Source organism: Hypomesus transpacificus, unplaced genomic scaffold (assembly GCF_021917145.1).
Source record: "Hypomesus transpacificus isolate Combined female unplaced genomic scaffold, fHypTra1 scaffold_48, whole genome shotgun sequence".
Classification (NCBI taxonomy): domain Eukaryota; kingdom Metazoa; phylum Chordata; class Actinopteri; order Osmeriformes; family Osmeridae; genus Hypomesus; species Hypomesus transpacificus.
In genome coordinates, this window is record NW_025813996.1 from 104,018 (window position 1) to 123,675 (window position 19,658).

At 39.6% G+C, this 19,658-nt stretch overlaps 1 protein-coding gene across 5 annotated transcripts in view; it reads left to right on the forward strand.

Moving 5' to 3' along the window:
• Positions 1–11,364: 11,364 nt before the first annotated feature.
• Positions 11,365–19,658, forward strand: part of LOC124465372 — a 39,468-nt gene continuing 31,174 nt past the window's right edge. For 2 of the 5 annotated variants that reach the window (XM_047017110.1, XM_047017113.1), the window contains exons 1-4: positions 11,366–11,588; positions 11,910–12,215; positions 12,348–12,620; positions 12,931–13,020. In XM_047017110.1, the coding sequence (XP_046873066.1) occupies positions 11,537–11,588; positions 11,910–12,215; positions 12,348–12,620; positions 12,931–13,020 (721 nt within the window). In that variant the 5' untranslated portion in view covers positions 11,366–11,536. Of the gene's footprint in view, positions 11,589–11,909; positions 12,216–12,347; positions 12,621–12,930; positions 13,021–19,658 lie in introns of all 5 variants that reach the window. The other 3 variants (XM_047017109.1, XM_047017114.1, XM_047017111.1) reach the window with 3 other exon arrangements.

Below are 19,658 nucleotides of genomic sequence, written 5' to 3' on the forward strand. Positions count from 1 at the left end.
ACAGCCGTCAAAACTTTTAACTGCTCTGATGTGGTGCTTGGGGTGGCCAATGGGGTGGCCGAGATTCTACGGGGGGTGGCCGTGGCCACCCCCGGCCACCCCCTGGCTCCGCCATTGTTCCTACGTAGGCTACTGTAAACAGCTGTGGAGATGGGTTTTTTTAGCTACTAGACTAGGCTACAGCATTGCAGTGAGCTACGCTGGTTTGAAACCACAGGTAATGATAATTTCACCAACAAATCGTTTACTTGTAATCTAATGTCATAATAAATCCTACAACGAAAATGTATTTGTGAGGAATGTTTATTTTAACGATTGAAAACAGATGCATCATAGACCGCTGTAGTATGTGTTGCCCGGGCAACAGAGGCTAATGTCATGATGCTAATGCTTCAGTAAAATAGTAGACTACTGTTTCTGAAAGTAGATGTAACTACTTATATCAGCTTATATTATACATTACACTTCACAATTGTGTTTCATATCACAAAGTAAAATGAGTATATAGTTATCACCCTGGCCTATTTGCTTGTGGCGTTTCTGCAGCTCCCTTGCAGTAAAGCAGTTAGCCCAGCTATCTCCCAGAAGTTAATGGGCTGTTAAACTAATGTTCTGCTAGAGGTAGTCACGCGATATTTCGTGACGTTAGTGACGTCAGTAGCGTCAGTGACTGCCGAAGGCAATGCACACCCAATTAAAATGAGCAAGTCAACTTTCCAAAGTTTACATTTAGTCATTACTTACTTACAGCAAGTACAGAGACATTCCCCCCGAGGCAAGTAGGGTGAAGTGCCTTGCCCAAGGACACAATGTCATTTTGGCTTGGCGGGGAATCAATCCGGCAACTTTCAGATTACTAGTCCGACTCCCTCATCGCTCAGCCATCTGACTCCCCTCTAAAGTTTTCACACTCAATGTTTAAGCGTGAAAAATTGAGCAAATAAATTGTGTGAATATTTTACGATTTGTACTATCGTAAGGGACGGTGGGTTTAATGTAAAGACTGACAAAATTAAGAAAAAAACTTAGCTGGACAGCGAAGAAAAGAATGGATCGACTCACTCCTTGTGCTAGCGGGTACGTTACGCGAAAGCAAAAAATGGAGAAGCGAGAGGAGCAGCTCTTTTACAAAGTGTGACTTCTATCGAAAGTTAAGGAGTTTAAGGAGGTTGCTAGTTGCTCGTCTGGAGCCACCTGTTGCTAGTGCTACCTCGTCTGGTAATGTTAGCAATGAAGCTGATCGTAAGACCACCAGTCCCGCTTGCAAGCCCGCCCCGAGCCGCCGGTGTTATAGCCCAAGTGGTTTTTGATTAACTGGTTTCCGTAAGCATGCCAGTTGTGCGTTCACCTAAAAGAAGCAGCTGCCCTCTGCTATAGTCACAAATTCACAAACATATTACTGGACATTTTTAAGTTGTATCTCACATTTGCTGCAGCGAATATGAAAGTATAAGTGAGCAGTACCTTACAGCCATTCAAGACAAAATAAATGGAGGCTAAAGGTGCGTGTCCAACAGCGGAGCGGATAGCGCGGGGCGTAATTTTCAATTAAACCGGGCATTGACACTCGTGTAGGACATTGTGTGTGGAAAGGCAAGCAGAGCGTTGCAAATTGTAATTTCTCAACTTTATGTAAATGAGGAGTGTTAAACGGTAGCGTTGGCCAATCGGATTGGTTTCTTGTTTCCTGTAACGTAGCAACCGTTGGTTGAGGTTTTACAATTTCAAGATGGAGGAGACATTTATCGTGGGTGGCTGCACACCCATTCCTGTTCAGAACTACATAATGTGATGAGACTGAATTTAAAGATTACATAAAAATTATAATGCATGGTGCAGGGTTGCCGATGTTGTCAGTGTCCCTGCCCTTATACGAAAAAGAAGTATACTAAAAATGGACAGTACACTTTTAGTTCACTTTTCATATACTTTTAAGTATGCTTTGACAATAATTCACTTTTGATATACTTTTAAGTATATATAAACATTTAAGTATTAATTTTATTATTAATGTCTAGGAAAATCTATTATGCATTGCACATTGAATCTTTTTTTGTTACTGAAGCTGTAACCTTAATTACAGCCAAAACATTTTGAATCTCTATACTCTTATACTATACTAATAATCATCAATTGGAGTATTAATGGAAAAAACGAAAAAGCTACTTGATAAACAAGCAGACAGAAGGGTTGTATTATGGATTTTAAGGTTATACTGTCAAACTGACTGAAAAACGAAATAACGATGTGAAAAAATGAAGATAGCGTGACTCTTTGGCTGGTCAATTCCCATGATGCAAGGCGGTAAATAGTGTTAAAATTTGCTGATGAGTTTGCCGAAATACAAATGTAACTTCATGAAATTTGTTTTTTTGATGTGTCTGCTTAGATTGTAGTGTTTTGTCAATTGTCATTGTTGTACTGGTTTACCATTGTAACCATGGGTTAAATGACTGTTACGTTTGATAAAAAGAGCTGGATTATTATGTCAACTGTTTAATTGTAATTGGGACAAAGAGTATAGAGGTACAAGAGGTGAAACTCTTGATGCTTTTTTGGTAACGGTCACTAGGTCAGGCCTGGCCAACCCGCGGCTCCCGAGCCGCATGCGGCTCTTTGCCTGGTCTCGTGCGGCTCTTACATTCATATCGAATGTTGTGTTTGTGTTGTTTTTTATGTATGTGTGTTCAATGTTTATGTTGAGTTCAATATTTTCATCCCAAGCAAATGCACGTCTGACAACCTTGTTGTTGAGTAAGCAATTGGTGTCAAGTTCACTCTGAAGAAAAAATGCTCAGCAAAACGCAAATATGAATATGATATTTTTTGTTGAACGTAATGGCAAGCCATTCTGCCTTATGCTAGGCGTCATTAGCGCATTTCAAGGATTCAAATCTTCAGCGCCATTTCAGTTCACTCCATGCTAACATCGACCAGGAATTTCCAAAAGAGACTGAATGTCGCAAGAACAAGGTAATCACAAGTCAGGCAGAAAAGCAGATACAGTTGTTTGTTGTCACGTTAGTCTTATCTTCTCTTAAAGTAGGCTACACACGTTCCGCATTTTGACACCTCAGCCTCTGCATGGGTTGTACCATGTGAGGGAGTTCTCCCCTCCCAAATAGAGTTGGTTGGGTCCATAGCCCGTCTTTTGCAAAGCGTTTTCTCAGATAGGCTACCGATAGCGGGCCCCTACCATAACGATACACGTCAGCAAGGATGGATGGGAGCAGGGCCGGAGTGATGGCATCACTAGACAAGGTTTTACCAATTGAAAAACGTCTATGTTTATTTTACATTTAGCTCACAAAACTGTTTTGTGCTCAAATATTGGCCAAAAATGTTCGCTTGGGCCCTGTGCACGCTCGCATTAAGTGTGGAAGTCCCTATCTTGCATCACATCAAACCCATACGTCCTATGGGGCTAAGCCCAGAATGTTTACAACGTCTGGCTCTGCCTGATTAACACTGATCGTTAAGCAGTCTCAAAAATGATATCAATATAAAAAATAATACAATCCCTTTCTGTAATCATGATACCCCCCAGAAAAGTTCACTGCACCCCCAGTCAAAGCAGACTGCATCCGGCTCTGTTTGGTATACAAAAAAAGTGGGCCGGTCTTGGGCCTGAATCTCCTGGGCTGAAAAGTGGCCCCACTCCGGCCCTGGTGACATTGGGTCCAGTAAATCTGTCTGAGCAGAGGTCTGTGTCTCTCTGTCTGTCTGTCTGTCTGTCTGTCTGTCTGTCTGTCTGTCTGTCTGTGTCTGTGTTTGTGTGAAAGAGAGAGTGAGAAAGGGATGGGGCGATGTTCACGTGTGCCCGTGTGTAGGATGTGGCTCTTTGCAGTAACAAGGTAAAAAAAAATGGCTCTTAGTCTCTGACTGGTCGGCCACCCCTGCACTAGGTGGTGCTTCGGTAGTGTGCTCCCATTGTGGGGTGTCCAACTGAAAGTACTGGACAACAGCATAGCACTATAATTACATACTAGCTAGTTACTAGGGTGGTGCTAGAGAATTGTTTATGCAGGTGCTGAGGGGATGCTAGATATTGACAAGGGGGCTGCGTAATTAAATAAATAGGCTTACAGGGCCAGAATGGGACCCATTTTCACCCCGGGAGTGTAATGGCCAAAACCAACCCATCCCCACCAGGGGCCGAGCCATACGTTGAACTTTCGGGGCTTAACCCGAACCTAGGACCTAGTCAAGGTTTTTATGTGAGCTGAAATTGGAACTTCACATTGATGCGAGCGCATTTTTTTGCATTAATTTCAGTGCAAAATAGTTTTTGAGCTTTATCTAATATTAGCATTACGTTGGACTCATATTGTTAGATTTTCTGGAAATTACAACCCAAATTTGTACCTGAAAGATTCAGGGCTTTTGAGAAAACATATTTTTCCCACCCTTGCAGGAATCTAGATTTATTAAGTGACAGACCTTTCTTGTGCTTGAGAAAGAGGGCATGCTCGACAACTGAAAACGGCACGGTCTGATCATGCGCTTATTTAGATTAAAACCTAGCGTAACCTATTAGCTTACTTATCAGTCACACAGTAACTTAACAAACTTTACACATATATTATTAGGTGTGTGAAAAAACAAAGAGAAAGCAGGCAATCTGCTGGCCCAATTTATGAGCGGGCAGAGTGGCCCACCGGGAATTCTCCCGATTCTCTTGATGGCCACTCCGGGCCTGAATATTATTATTAATTAGCAACTTATTTTAACTGCGATAACGTTAACTGATTGTAGTGTTCAAATAATCACCTAATTATTTCAACCTAAAAATAAAAAACATTCATACTATACTGTCTTTTAAAGGTGTGCCAGGTGGGTACAGCATCTAAGGAATGCATCTTGGGGATTAGCTGTCGGCGGGTTAATGTACTTTGAAGTAGATGCTGTCAGAGTGTTCTGCCTGTGGGATCCACCACATCTGATCAAGAATATATACTGAACAATAATATAATAGACCTGTATACTTGCAACAACAAACAGGACATTCGATTGTGTTGCCGTCTTACTAAGAAGCATGTGCATCTCCCACCGTTTGCTTTCATGAAAGTAAGGTTTGCCACTCCTGAGGTCCTGAGCCATTCCGTTGCTGTGGGGATAAAGACCTTGGCACATGTAAAGCAACTCACAGGTCAGGCGCAGAGGAACTACACGGTTGCTGCCAAATTCTGTGAAAACTTTGATGGCATATTCAACTGTTTCAACTCCAAGCAGCTCAAGGATTCCCACAAGCTGAAGCCTGCTCTCTCAGATGCATCTGCCCATTTCCCATTCTTGGAAAAGTGTATGGAGCAGCTCCCCCACCTGAAGCTTGTACGTGCTCTCCCTGGAACCAAACAGATCCCATGTGTAGTGCTTGAAAATGATCTGGTGATCGCCACGAACGTCACCAGGTTTCCTATCTTTTGACGAATCGCTTGAATCAAGACTGCCTTGAGAATGCCTACTCAACCATTAGTGGTATGTAAAAATCAACAGTCAGTACCTTGCATTGCATGGTTTATTGTAAATCTTTAATGTAAGATGTAACTGTAATTAATATGGTGTTTGTGTCTTCAGCTCGTGGTGGTAACCGTGACAGCCCTGACTCTGTCCAGTTTGAGTGTGAATACCGGGCTGTGGCAACAGGATTGATGTTTAATAACTCAGAGAAGACCAACTGTGAGCAAGACCCTGACACCTTTTTGCTGCAGTTCAGCACATACGCTTCCCAGGAGAGTCCCCAGGTCGTCATTGACACGGAGCAGATTTCAGCTGAACATTGCTATATCTCCCAGGAAGGTCCCAGGATCATTATCACTACTGACAAGATTATGGATGAACACAGCTATACTAGAGTGACTACTGATTGTAAAGTAGATGACCCATTTACATTTAGTCATTTAGCAGACGCTCTTATCCAGAGCGACTTACAGTAAATACGGGGACATTTCCCCGAGGCAAGTAGGGTGAAGTGGACACAACAAGGACACAACGCCATTTGGCACGGCCGGGAATCGAACTGGCAACCTTCGGATTACTAGCCCGATTCCCTAACCACTCAGCCACCTGACTCCACCAGTCACTGCTAATGCGGGAGCCAAAGCTGACCAGGTGGAGCAGCCAATGGACTATTTACTAGACAATCAATTTGATTCCCACCAAATATCTTTTTAGTTCTGAAGATCATGGTAAGTGATCTTAGGTTATTCTGAATTTTTAGAAAATTTTATATATTTAAACTACAATAACTTGTTTTATTATACATCAAGGAGAGCCAATGGACTGCTCTGTGGTCATCCACTCGATTAGTGAGTCAGAGAAGTCAGGGAGAGTACCAGGGCCAGCTATATTCAATAACATGAGGTCTATATACAGACATGCCAAAAGCAACAACAAACTGTTAAATTAGGGAAGTGAACCAGTTGAAGAAGACTAAAAAAGCCAAAGGTGTCAGTGATAACTGTAAAATGATTTCATTGAAGTAATGAATACTTGTTTGTAAACAAATAGTAATTATGAAATATTGAAAATTGTAGGATTGGTGCATGTTGATTCAGATTCACATTAATATTTGTGTGTATTTTGTATTTCCAGAAGAGTGTTGCTGTGCTAGAGTCGGATGTCAAGATCCCTGAGGGTGTCCAAAACGTGCCCTGGACCTGCTGAGTGAGATGAGGCCACAAGTTTCAGCAGCATCTGCTTGACCATGATGACCATGATGGAAATGTAGTGGTTTACATAGCTGGGTATATGGCCAGTAGGGTTGTGAGGAAATTTGCAGACAATGAAGATTGTCCCTGTAAGGAGTATAATACCTTGACCACAGATATCCCTGCCGATTCACAGTATGCATTCCTCAAGGGAAAACACTATGATGACCTCCAGTTAGGAGAGATGGGCCTTAAAGTAGATTTAGTAATAGCTTCGGAGTCTAACTTCCGAAAAAACATCAGCTCAGTTATCCACACAGTTGGGATAGGTATTAAGCTATTTACCAGTAGTATGGTGATTGTGTGTGAGTGCAGGTGAGTAGTGTGTGACACAAAGAAGTGCAAAAAGTCACCTACATGGTTAGACTCTTGATAAGGATTAGAATACATCATATCTTGTGTACCCGAAATCAGAGAATCTCACAGCCAAATCAGAAGCGCAAAAGAACATTTCTTAAATGAAGCCATCAGTAAATGTTGTTCACTTAATACACCTACAGTAAATGCTGTATTGTCTTGTATATGTTTTTTTGTTATCAGTTTAATCATTAAATACACATTTGAGTCTTGCTTTAACGGTCATTAATATAAGACAGTACTGCAAAAAAAACTGTATACTGTAAAGCTGTTGTATTGCTGTTCTATATTAAAGCACAACAGATGATGTACTTCCTATGGCAGCTGAAGAAATTCAACCTGCCAAAGAAAATGATGGTGCACTTCTACACAGCCATCATTGAGTCCATCCTCACCTCTCATCACCCTCTGGTACGCTGCTGCCACTGCCAAGGACAAGAGCAGACTGCAGCGTATCATCCGCACTGCTGAGAAGGTGACCGGCAGAAGGCTGCGGCCCATCAGGACCAAAACCTCACGCCAGAAGAACAGTTTCTTCCCATCCGCTGTTAGCCACTTTAACAAGGCCAAGGACTCACACTGACTTTAAATCACAATCTGCACAATGACGCCCTGCACATTGCAATTTGCACTATTGTATCCTTGTATCCTTCTCTTTGCACTATCTGTATTTTTAGGTTAGATTGTCAATTATGGCTACTTATATTTTATATTTTATTCTTTATTCTAAATCCCCTTAGTTTTAGCTAGACTTTGCTCCTTTTGTATAGTTAGTCCACATATTTAAGTTTCAAGATTCCTATATGTTTAATGTATGCACCTTAGTACTTACTTAGTACTTACTTGCCAAAGTAAATTCCTTGTCTGTGCAAACATTCATGGCGAATAAAATCCCTTCTGATTCTGATTTATTGTCCAACATTCCTGATTATCTGATGCATGTGTGAAATAAACTGTTAAAATTGATTTGATGATCACTAGTCTAGTGATTACGTTATTCTGTGTTGTCGTCATTCCTTTTTTTTTTTTTACAAAGTAGTTGATATTGCCGAAGCGACAGCAACAAGCTAGTGGACTGCCAAGTCGCTTTCACCCCAAAATGGCGGACGCGTAGCTCTGCTACTGGGCGCTGGTGTTGCAATGGAGTGTTCTATTGGCTTTCACTTCTTGTCAATATAAGTTCTTGAGTTAAATGACTGTTACGTTTGATCAAGAAGAGCCGGGTTATTACAACGTGAGTGCATATGCAGTAAATAGCTTCTCTCAGCTAATAATCTGCAGTGTCACTTGTTGAGGGCCCCCGTTCTCATCAAGTGACGCAAGATCGGCCGCGTTTGAACATAACATTTAAATATTTTAATAACTCATAGTAAATGGACATTTATTAAGTTTACTTCTTGAAGTATTTACATGAATTGAAAGTGCACTTGAAAGTATACTTTAGGAATTATACTTCTTAAACTGAAAGTGCTCTACACAGGTTACTTTAGAGTATTCAAAGGTATATTTTGAGGTACTTTACGAAGTAGACTTCATAAACTAAAAGTGCACTACACAGGCTACTTTACTAAATTCGAAAGTAAACTTCAAATACACTATAAGTGTACTTTAAAGTGTATTAAATTACCTAAAAAGTAGGCCAATTCAGTTTACTTAGTAAAAAAAGTCTGATTTTATTAACATGATAGTTGATGGGTGATGGGTTTCAGTTCAGGTTTCAGGGCTTTCATTAGATGTACATTTAGATGTATTCTAAATATTCAATAAAAAGGTGTTTCTGTTTGTGTCTGTGTGATAAAGCAGGCATTGAGTCAGCGTCTTTTGAATGAAAGCGCACAAGGTCTTTACTCGAAATAAACAGGGTTACAAAAAACAAGAGTCAGACGCCACACGGCCATTAACATGAAACAAGAATAAGACTCCACAACAAAGTCGGAAACATCTCGGCTTATATAGCCGTCCTAATTAGTCCCAACTCGAAACAGGTGCGTCTTAGAATTCCGGTGACGCAGACCGGCGCACCGTCGCCGTGCGCTCCGTGATAGTCTGGTTGACATCTTGATACATGGAAATACAGGCAGCAAAATTGTTGGGTTGATATATGTATTAGTAAATTACTTTAAAGACAGGATTAGTGGCACATAGATATATTCCTGAACTAGGGGTTCATTCCTTCATTTCGCAAAAAAATACAGTATCATCAATATCATTTTAACAGTACCATAACATTTTACTGACAAGGTTGGTGGGGAGTGAAAGCATAAATGTGTCACCAGGGTCAAGAAAAGCATTACCCAACTTTAAACTACCTACAGTATGCCCTAACCTCCACCGTACTAGTTTTCTTAGGTTGACGTGCATAAACAGGTCATAACACAAGTAACATTTTGAATGGCTCATGGAAGATGTGTACTTGTATGTATGTTGTAACGGCAACTGCTACAAAGTAACAATAAAAGTATATAGTAACATGAGTACGGGATTTCCAGACATGAACACTAGATGTCCTCCTAAGTAAACAACGTTTTCCGTAACTTACTGTGTAGTACATCTAGTATGGATAACAACCCTCAAAACTGAAAGGATAGGAGAGAGAATGCAGGTCCTATAAACATTTGTGGAATCCTCTCCTGCAGGACATCCTGCTTAGATACATTGATATAGATGGAGGAGGTCTCAAAAGCTTTAGCCATTCTTGTTTTGACAGACAGGCAGGCAGATAGGCAGGCTGGCAGACAGACAGGCAGTGGCTGAGTGATATGTATAAGAGTAAATCATAGATGAGTATAGTGACTGGGTAAAATATTTTTATTTGCACTCCACCACAGACGGATAGAATATGGTCAGCATCCTGCATTCATTACATTCCTGTGTTGCCCTGGCCTCCAAATGTTCCAGATCTACAATTGAGCATGTGTGGGATTTGCTGTACCAACAAGCTTGATCCACAGAGGCTGCACCTTGCACCTTACAGGATTGTCACATACATCTATTCAACTGTACTGTATTCAGCTTTGCAACAACCCAACTCATATCACCAACATAATATTTTATTACAGTGTACATTTTCAAATTAAAGGTATGACTTGTATAACTTGTTATTCTCCTCTCACCATTAATCAGGGCCACTTAATGAGCTTAATCTAATAAAACAAATATTTTTTATTTTGTCTCTGTATAAAAACCATGTCCTACTTGAGAAAGAAATGGTCCAACCTGTGTATTTCCTTATAAAGAGTTGTTATATTTGCTTTGTCATCCTATATACTGTTTCTACTTTCTGTCTGTTTGTTGCAATAGTTAGGATCTTACAACTCGTTCATAAGGTGACCTAGATTGCGACCACAGAAATGTTCCAGCGTTGCCAACGAACCTTGCATCACATTTACAGACTCGAGAACCTACAAGGTGAGACATCTTCATTGCAGCAAGAAAACTACACCACAATGTTAAGAGACTGGATGGAAACTTGAAAGACATAAAGTAGCATGTAAAAGTTTTGGGCCACTAATAAATCTCATTGGCCACTTCAGAATACTGATATATTCTGATATACTGATATTCTCAACATGATTGAAGCTATGTTTGATCACAGGTGGGGGGTGCCCTGGTGGCACGCTGAGTAGTGTATGTACCATTAAGGCTAAGGCCATAACGCAGGGGCAAGGGTTCAATACCGGCCCAGGTTTCCCAGGAGATCTCTCACTAACTGTCTCTATAGAAATAAAGCCAAAACAAATCTTAAAAATCAATACATACTATATATATATGATCATGACATTACAGTGTTGAACCATATTTTGTGATCCCTTCCAAATAAAAAAAACTGTCTTTTTATTCGTTATTTTCATTCTGTGATTGCTAACTGCAGTATGCTGTGACACTGAAAGCGTATTGTGAAATTGCATGTTTCCATTTCCTGTAAGCAGTTAGTGTGTCATCTTAAAGATACAGCAACAATAATTTCTGAAATGTGACTAAGTACACCTCTGATGACATGGCTACTCATTCTACAGTAATATTCAAAAAATATCTAAAAGCAGTTGTTCAGTTGTACACAATTATTTCTCGTAAATTTATGACAGATCTTTGGTAGTTTCATGGGGATTTTGTGTAGTGTGGTGATGAACACAACAATGGCAGTCACACAGTCAGAGGACTAAGAAACCTCTCTTGGGGAACCTTATTCTGACTCTTCCTCTGAAGTAACTCAAATGGAAATGCACAATGCAAAGATACAGATGATTCCTACAGAAGATTGCTATTACTGCTTCAGGAAGAAGGGAGATTCTGGGGTTTTGTCAATCAATGGAGTAGTAAGACCCTGTAGGCGTTTGTTTTCAAGCCTTAAACAGGAAGAGGAGACGTGTGTGTGTGTGTGTGTGTCTGCATGTGTGGGCTGACACAGACACAGAAAGCGTTTGACTGACATACAGCTCTGTGTCCTTTTGGTTGAGTGTGAATTCAGTATGCTGTATATAATCCCTTTACTTCTTATACTCAGATTCACTACATCATCAGGTGAGACATTCTGTAGATTTGTATTTAGATTGAAATTGTATTTAATTGTATTTAGTAGGTTTTTCTACCATATATGGTTGTAGCTGTAATACAATGAGCATATATAGCTTTACTCATTGGTAAAGTCAAAGTATATTGTTTCTTTACAAATACTGTCCAATGAGGGCATGATCAATTGTATTTTTGGCATATTGGACACCAATTCAATCCATTATCATGTTGGCCTTCTCATAGTAATTATAATTTTAATTTAGTCATTTGGCCGATGCTTTTATCCAAAGCAACGTTCAAATGGATTTTGTTTGTTTCGTTTCCCATCAGATGCCGTTATCAAAGCCATGCAAGGCCATCCTGTCTACATCCCCTGCCCCTCATCCTTTGCATTTAAAGACTACGTGAAATTTCAATGGAGAACAAATGGGACCTTATTCTGCGTTTATGAAGTGCAAGACAACATCACTACAAAAGGATTTTGTCCATCACGGTTTGACATACTAAGACATCCTGGCAAGTTTTATATTACAGACCCTAAGGTTTCAGATTCTGGTCAATACAACTGCTCAATAACAAGAGTCATACCACCACCATTCTCTGATGAATTTCACATTGTGGATCTTCAAGTTGAAGGTATCAATGAAAAACTTTTACTCTTCTCTCACTATCAAACAGGGACAGATACATAAGCTTGGTCTAGTTAAGAACACCTCTTCTGAATGCCAGCACTGCGTTTATGATCTTGCTCTGTAACAATTCTTCCAGATCTGGTCCTGACGATGCACAACCAAAATTCGTCTTGTATACTGCTTCTTTGCACTCTGGAGGGCCTCCACACCCAAGATGTCAACTTCACCTGGTTCAGACAGGGTCAGGGGTCACTGGAACCTTTGTCAGTCAATCACAGTTCCAAACTTCGCAGCTCCGTTCTCCTGTGCCAAGCAGAGTGGAGAGAGGGAGACCGCTTCATCTGCAAAGTCAACATCTCCATTAACAGTGGACTGAATAAGAGTATCACCCTCCCCCACAGTGATATAGGTGGGTGATCATTGATGGTAGCCAACAGTGGAATCATTGATGGTAGCCAACAGTGGAACTATTTTAACAGAAGACAACAAAGGACAATATAAGTATTTTAACCCATAGGGAAGCAAAATATCCAGTGGTGTTATATGCATAACATCCAGGCATACATGGTATGCTGCCAAGACATTCCTGTATATCTGTATAAAATAAACATTGATGCATGAATGGAGGGGGGAGGGGGGTTTAAAGTCAACTATCAATGTAGCTCACATTGAACTGCATAGTTTGTATGTGACATTCTGTTTTGTTTTTCCCCCAAAAGGAACCCAAAAGAACAACACAATCATTATCACTGTGAGCATCTTGGGTGGGCTTGTGGCCATCGCAGCCATCTGCATCTGTGTTTACAAATGTAAGTGTCCCCTTAAGAGGCATTCTGCTGTACCTTATGCTGCTTGATTGCTTATTATATATTAAAAAAAGGTTGAAAGGAAGGAAGCTATGAATGCAGTGAGATTATACGCATGCCAAACTTTGGCCAAAGACAAATTTCCTAATACAGCGAAGCACAGTAATCAGTACATTATGGCCAGTTGGAAAGTTAGGTAGCTAAGTACCAACTCTACCAAGTGTGATATTATCATTCCTTTTAGTGCGTTACTGTAAGGTTTTGGCTCAGGTCTGACAGCGTTCTTTCTAAATGTATCTAAGTATTGAAACTGTCCAAATATACTTCATCTAGACTATTGCCTGTGTCACATATTAGTATTTTTTTATTTTGTCCTAAGTTAGTGTACCATATTCAATCATGTATTGGTATTTAAAAAAACATAAGAGGTCATCTATTTCTAGCTAAATAGATGCTAAATAATTGCAAGAAATTACTTTCAATACCTCCTCTATTTGTAGAATCTTGCTACCTACCTCTAAATTGATCTAGGTTCCTGTAAAAAAAAAAAAACGTTCTAAAATGTAAATAGTGGCTGTGTTGTACCTACCCTTTCCTTTTTGAGTTAATGTAATGTTGTGTCCCATTTGGGGGAGCGTGTCTATGTATATGGGGGGAGGTGAGCAAGTCATCCTATTTGGGGGGAGTTTACTCATATTCGGGGGGGGGTTTTCATTTGGGGGTTGTACTCGCATTAGTAGGTGTGTTTGGCACTCTAGGACCACCGTAAAATATACCGACCAACATTTCTCCCTCTCCATTTTCCCTTTTTCAGAAGGCCTATCTTAAGTAAGTCAACACCATCTTACGGTAAAAACTTGACTAAGATTTGATGCATTTCTAAACTAGAGAGGGTACAATTTCTGGGGAAATTGTAGGGTGTGCTTTCTTGCGTCGGTTGCAGGTGGGTCCTTCTAGAGATATTTTCAAGCATTTAGCCTACTCATATTGCATTATTCATTAAGAACACCCTTTGAAACAACCAAACCCCCTTTGAAACAAGCTACTGTAACAACGTTGTCACTGGCAGTATTTCAGATGGAATTGCGATTCAAACAGTACCGTCTGCTAACTGAAAATAAGACCCCCAAAATGTAAATAAGTTTGATATTAATTTAGGGTAACATGGCTAATTCAAAAGCAGTTTGCTAGAGGCAAGCTAGCTGCTGTTGCTAGCCACACTTCACTGATTGTTTGAAAGCCCCGGAAATGAGAATGTTTCTTTTGACATAGGCTAATACAGAGCTGCCAACTGGTGATGTGTCGTTCGTGAACGATTCGTTCATTTTGAACGAATCCTTACAAGGACTCAGGAGTAACGAGTCCTCTTAAAGAGTGATTCATTCATTTTCTCGTGGCCGCGCATCGGGACTGTTGCATAGGCTCGTCCAAGTAAACAGAAATTATTCCTCTATTTCCCGACTCGGTCTTCGGGTACGAGTCTTTGGATCATTTTCCACGTGACCTGCATAGGCTCAGTACTGGTTGCTAGAGGAAACGATTGATTTGTTCATTTCCCGACTCGGTCTTTCTACGAGTCTTTGGATCCTTTTTTCTGTTTATATTGTATTTTGTAGTGGAGGAAACAGTTTCCTCCTTCCCTTTCGCATGGCCGCCATTTTAGTAAGACGTGAATGATATTGGCTCAGGTCATCATACTGACTGGTTTTGTTATTTTAACTTTACATTTACACTTAAAGTTTAGTGCAGTGTAATTATTTGCCATGATAATTAAATGCTAGTGTGATAATAAATGACCAATTCATACAAACTCTCATGATACATTATTTTAATGCAGGAATTTCTTTTAAAATAGTATCTGCTGGTGCACATGTTATGCACTAACCTACATGAGAATATGATACGTGTTTGACGAATTGCACCCCCCCCCCCTCCGTTGAAATAAACATATGACTCGAAAAAAGATTCGATAATTTTACTGAACGAGATTCAAAGAACCGAATCAGTAAAATGATCAGAACTTCCCATCACTACTGCCAACTCTCACGGTTTTGCCGTGTGACACACGCATTTCAACAATTTCTCACGGTCCGTGTATTTTGCGGCCAACGGATTTTCATTTTGAAATGAGAAAACCAAAATCGGGAAACGAGCTGTTTCCCAACGACCATTTAGAAGTAGGAAAACAAAAAACGGAAAACGACCTGTTATCTGATTTTCTTTGATGTGCTTAAACATGGAAATCGGGAATTAAAATAGAGTGTGGGGTCCAGGTCCGTGTATTTTGCGGCCAATGGATTTTCGTTTTAAAATTTGAAAACCAAAATCGGGAAACGAGCTGTTCCCCGATTACCATTTACAAATAGGAAAACAAAAACGGAAAACGAAAAAACGACCTGTTGTCATTTGATGTGCTTAAACATGGAAATCGGAAAGTAATATAGTGTGTAGAAATCTTATTTCTCAATTCTGCGTAGATTTTTGTGTTTTGACTCGGAAGTTGCTCCCACAAGCTTGACAGTCACATATTCAGGATGTCATCAGAGGGCGCATAGGCGAGCAGATGAACGATAAATTTGGTCGCAGAGCAATAGAGTCTCAATGCAAAATTTGATTACATAGGACTGAAGCATGTTTCCAGAGTCTTATCAGCCACATCACAAAATAAAGAAGGTTCTACCAAAGCCTGTTTAAGGATTTATATATTATATTAGACATATTATATTAGACATTCTGTGGTTCTACACCAAATTTTAAAGTGAGTTTCTTTGACTTTTGGGGAAATGGGCCATTTAATGAATTTGAAATGTTTTTTTTTTATGGACAATGCAACCATATTCGGAACCTGTACACACAATCCTCTGTTATAAAAAAAAGATTTAGATTTCAAAGCATTACTAATATATGTATTATTACATTTACTGTCAAATAAAGTACAATCAGTAATAAAAACATTTGGTAAAGGTCTTATTTCTACATATAACAATGTGCTTTGAACTAACTGTAATAATGGCATCGGTATTGCTTTACAGATTTTGTTGTATTCTCTATAAGTACAGTTTAAATTATATTTTTTGAAGAAACCTTTATATTCAAAAAGGTTACCAGACATCTAAATTATAACATTCACAAACACAATGCAAAAACTTAACACAATTCATACCAATCATAGCCTATTTAAACAATGATTTCCTATTGATTACAATGAACCTATTGTTCCATAAGGCTCACATTTTTTAAGATATACATTTTTAGGCTCAAAGTTGATAGGCTCTGAAATGTTTACGGTCCAATTGTTTAGGGGGCTCAAATTTGAGCAACCTGAATATCCGAGTCTTGAATTTTGGGGTCAGATTTTTTTTTCCATTTAAATGTGTATTCAGATGTGAATTCGGTGTTGTTTGAATTTCAATATTAAGTATTCAATGCCTTTTAAAATTCATGTCACTTCATGTCACTGATTTGCTTTCGTACAAATGGCAGCGTGCCCTCTGCTGACATCCTGAATATGTGGACCACAGTGACTGTCAAGCTCGTGGGACCAACTTCCGGGTCACTACACAAAAATATATGCAAAAATGAGAAAGAATATTTCCACACACTATTTTACGTCCCAATTTTCATGTTTAACCACATCAAAGAAAATCAGATAACGGGTCGTTTTTTCTTTTTCCGTTTTCTATTATCAAAACCAAAAACAGAAAATGGGTCGCTTTCCGTTTTTTGTTGTGCTATTTCTAAATGAACAGCTTGTTTCCCGATTTTGGTTTTCTAATTTTAAAACGAAAAACCAATGGCCACAAGGTACACGGACCGGTCCGTGTATTTTGCGGCCAACGGATTTAAATTTTGAAATGAGAAAACAAAAATCGGGAAACGAGCTGTTCCCCAACGACCATTTCGAAGTAGGAAAACAAAAAACAGAAAACGACCCGTTATCTGATTTTCTTTGATGTGCTTAAACATGGAAATAAGGAATTAAAATAGTGTGTGGGGTCCGGTCCGTGTATTTTGCGGCCAACGGATTTTCATTTTGAAATGAGAAAACCAAAATCGGGAAACGAGCTGTTTCCCGACGACCATTTGAAGTAGGAAAACAAAAAACGGAAAACGACCCTTTATCTGATTTTCTTTGATGTGCTTAAACATGGAAATCGGGAATTAAAATAGAGTGTGGAAATCTTCTTTCTCAATTTTCCATAGGTTTTTGTGTTGTGACCCGGAAGTTGCTCCCACGAGCTTGACAGTCACTGTGGTCCACATATTCAGGATGTCAGTAGAGGGCGCGCTGACATTTGTATGGAAGCAAATCAGTGACATGTTTTGAATTTAAAAGGCATTGAATACTTAATATTGAAATTTAAACAACACCGAATTCACATATGAATATATATTTCAATGTTAAAACAAATCCGACCCAAAAATCAAGGATGAATTCAGGTAACTCAAATTCGAGCCCTCCCCAAAAAAAATTGCCAAAAAAATTTGAGCCTATACAAATTTTGGCCAAAAATGTCTAGCTTAAAAGATTTGAGCCTTATGCAAAATAGGGTAATCAATAGGAAATCGTTGTTTAAATATGATTGGTATGAAAAGGGCATTGTGTTTGTAAATGATGTTATAGATGATAATGCTAACCTTTTGGAATATAAAGCTTTCTTAGACAAATATAATTTCAACTGCACTTACAGAGAATACAACAAGATCTGTAAAGCAATACCTATTCCACTATTACAGTTAGTTCAAAGCACATTGTTACATGCAAGAATAAGACCCTTACCAACTTTACCAAATGTTGTTATTAATGATTGTACTTTATTTAACAGTAAATGTAATAATACATATATTAGTAATGCTTTGAAATCTAAATATGTTTTGGATAACAGAGCATTGTGTACAGGTTCTGAATATGGTTGCATTGTCCATATTTTAAATTTATTAAATGGTCCATTTCCCCAAAAGTCAAGGAGACACACTTTAAAATAATAGACCCGGTCCCTGACTTTCTTAGAAAAATATTCAAATTTGGTGTAGAACCTTCTTTTTTGTGAGGTGACTGATGAGACTCTGGAACCATGCTTCAGTGAGACCGATGTAATCACATTTTGCATCAAGGGGGGCACCAAATCTCACGCCAAAGTTTTTGGAAAAAGTTGGCAGCCCTGCATAATAAAGTTTAGCCATAGCTGTGGCACTGAAGACAGTACTGTAGCCTACTAGCTACCTACTACACACTGCCAGGGCGAGCCGAGTTTCTGTCTATTACCGAACACTTAACGAAGTACACTGCAATACAGTCACTTTCTGAACAAAATCCAATGGTTGGAAACTTTTGGGGGTGGTATTTTTCACTCATAATCCAAGCTCCAACTTGCGTGCTAGAATGTCTCTATCGTATCCATACATCATTACTAACGTGTGCTGACGTAGTGACGTAGGCTAGCAGAGTACCCTTCTTTGACAGAAGACACTTTTTGCCACAAAAATGTTTTAACCACCTAAACTGTGCAACGGAACGTAAATCCCAACACAAGCAACTCAATTGCTAGCAAGACGAAAGTTTTGACACCTACGTTGTCTATGTAGTCCAAATATTGACTGTTCCTTAGGGGTGGGAAAATAAACAATAAATATATTGATAGAGAACTAGAGAGGGTACAATTTCTGGAGAAATTGTAGGGTGTGCTTTCTTGCGTCGGTTGCAGGTGGGTCCGTTTTCCCTTCTAGTGCTATTTTCAAGCATTTAGCCTACTCATATTGCATAATTCATTAAGAACACCCTTTGAAACAAGGAACCCCCTTTGAAACAAGCTACTGTAACAACGTTGTCACTGGCAGTATTTCAGATGGAATTGCGATTCAAATAGTACCGTCTGCTAACTGAAAATAAGACCCCCAAAACGTAAATAAGTTCGATATTAATTTAGGGGGACATGGCTAATTCAAAAGCAGTTTGCTAGAGGCAAGCTAGCTGCCGTTGCTATCCACACTTCACTGATTGTTTGAAAGCGCCGGAAATGAGAATTTTTCTTTTGTAAGGGATAATGTATAGAACGCCGGTCATTATCGGGGAAATAAGCCCCTTCATGGCGACACAAAACCCCTCCGCTTCGCGTCGGGGTGCTGTTCACCCTGTCGGGGCTTAATTTCCCAATAATGACCGGCATTCTATGCATTATCCCGCTTATTACACGGCTACTTGCCAACAAAAATAACTTAACACAGTGTGTCTTTTTACAATGTATTTGTTACCATTCGTATTGTTGATCAGCAGAGAAATAGTTCGCCAAAGACGTTGAACTTCACAGACTTTGAACATTCTTTAGGCTTCAAATCAGCTGAGGTCGCTAAGCAACAGAGTACGCTGGGGTTGAAAAGTTACCGGACTACTTGCGGAGTGCTACGAAAGACGTGAATCCGAGGCAAAAAGGCCACTTCCCTTGATATGCATAGCAACGGTCAAATATGAGAAAATTGTTCACCGCAGAACGTTGGGAAGCCCCATTCAAGTGAATGGAGCATTCTACAGCATTAAAGAACAGCCGTGTAATAAGACATAATATAGTTTAGCCATAGCTGTGGCATTGAAGACAGAACTGTAGCCATGGGCGTCAGCAGCATTTTGAGAGTGGGGGGACACA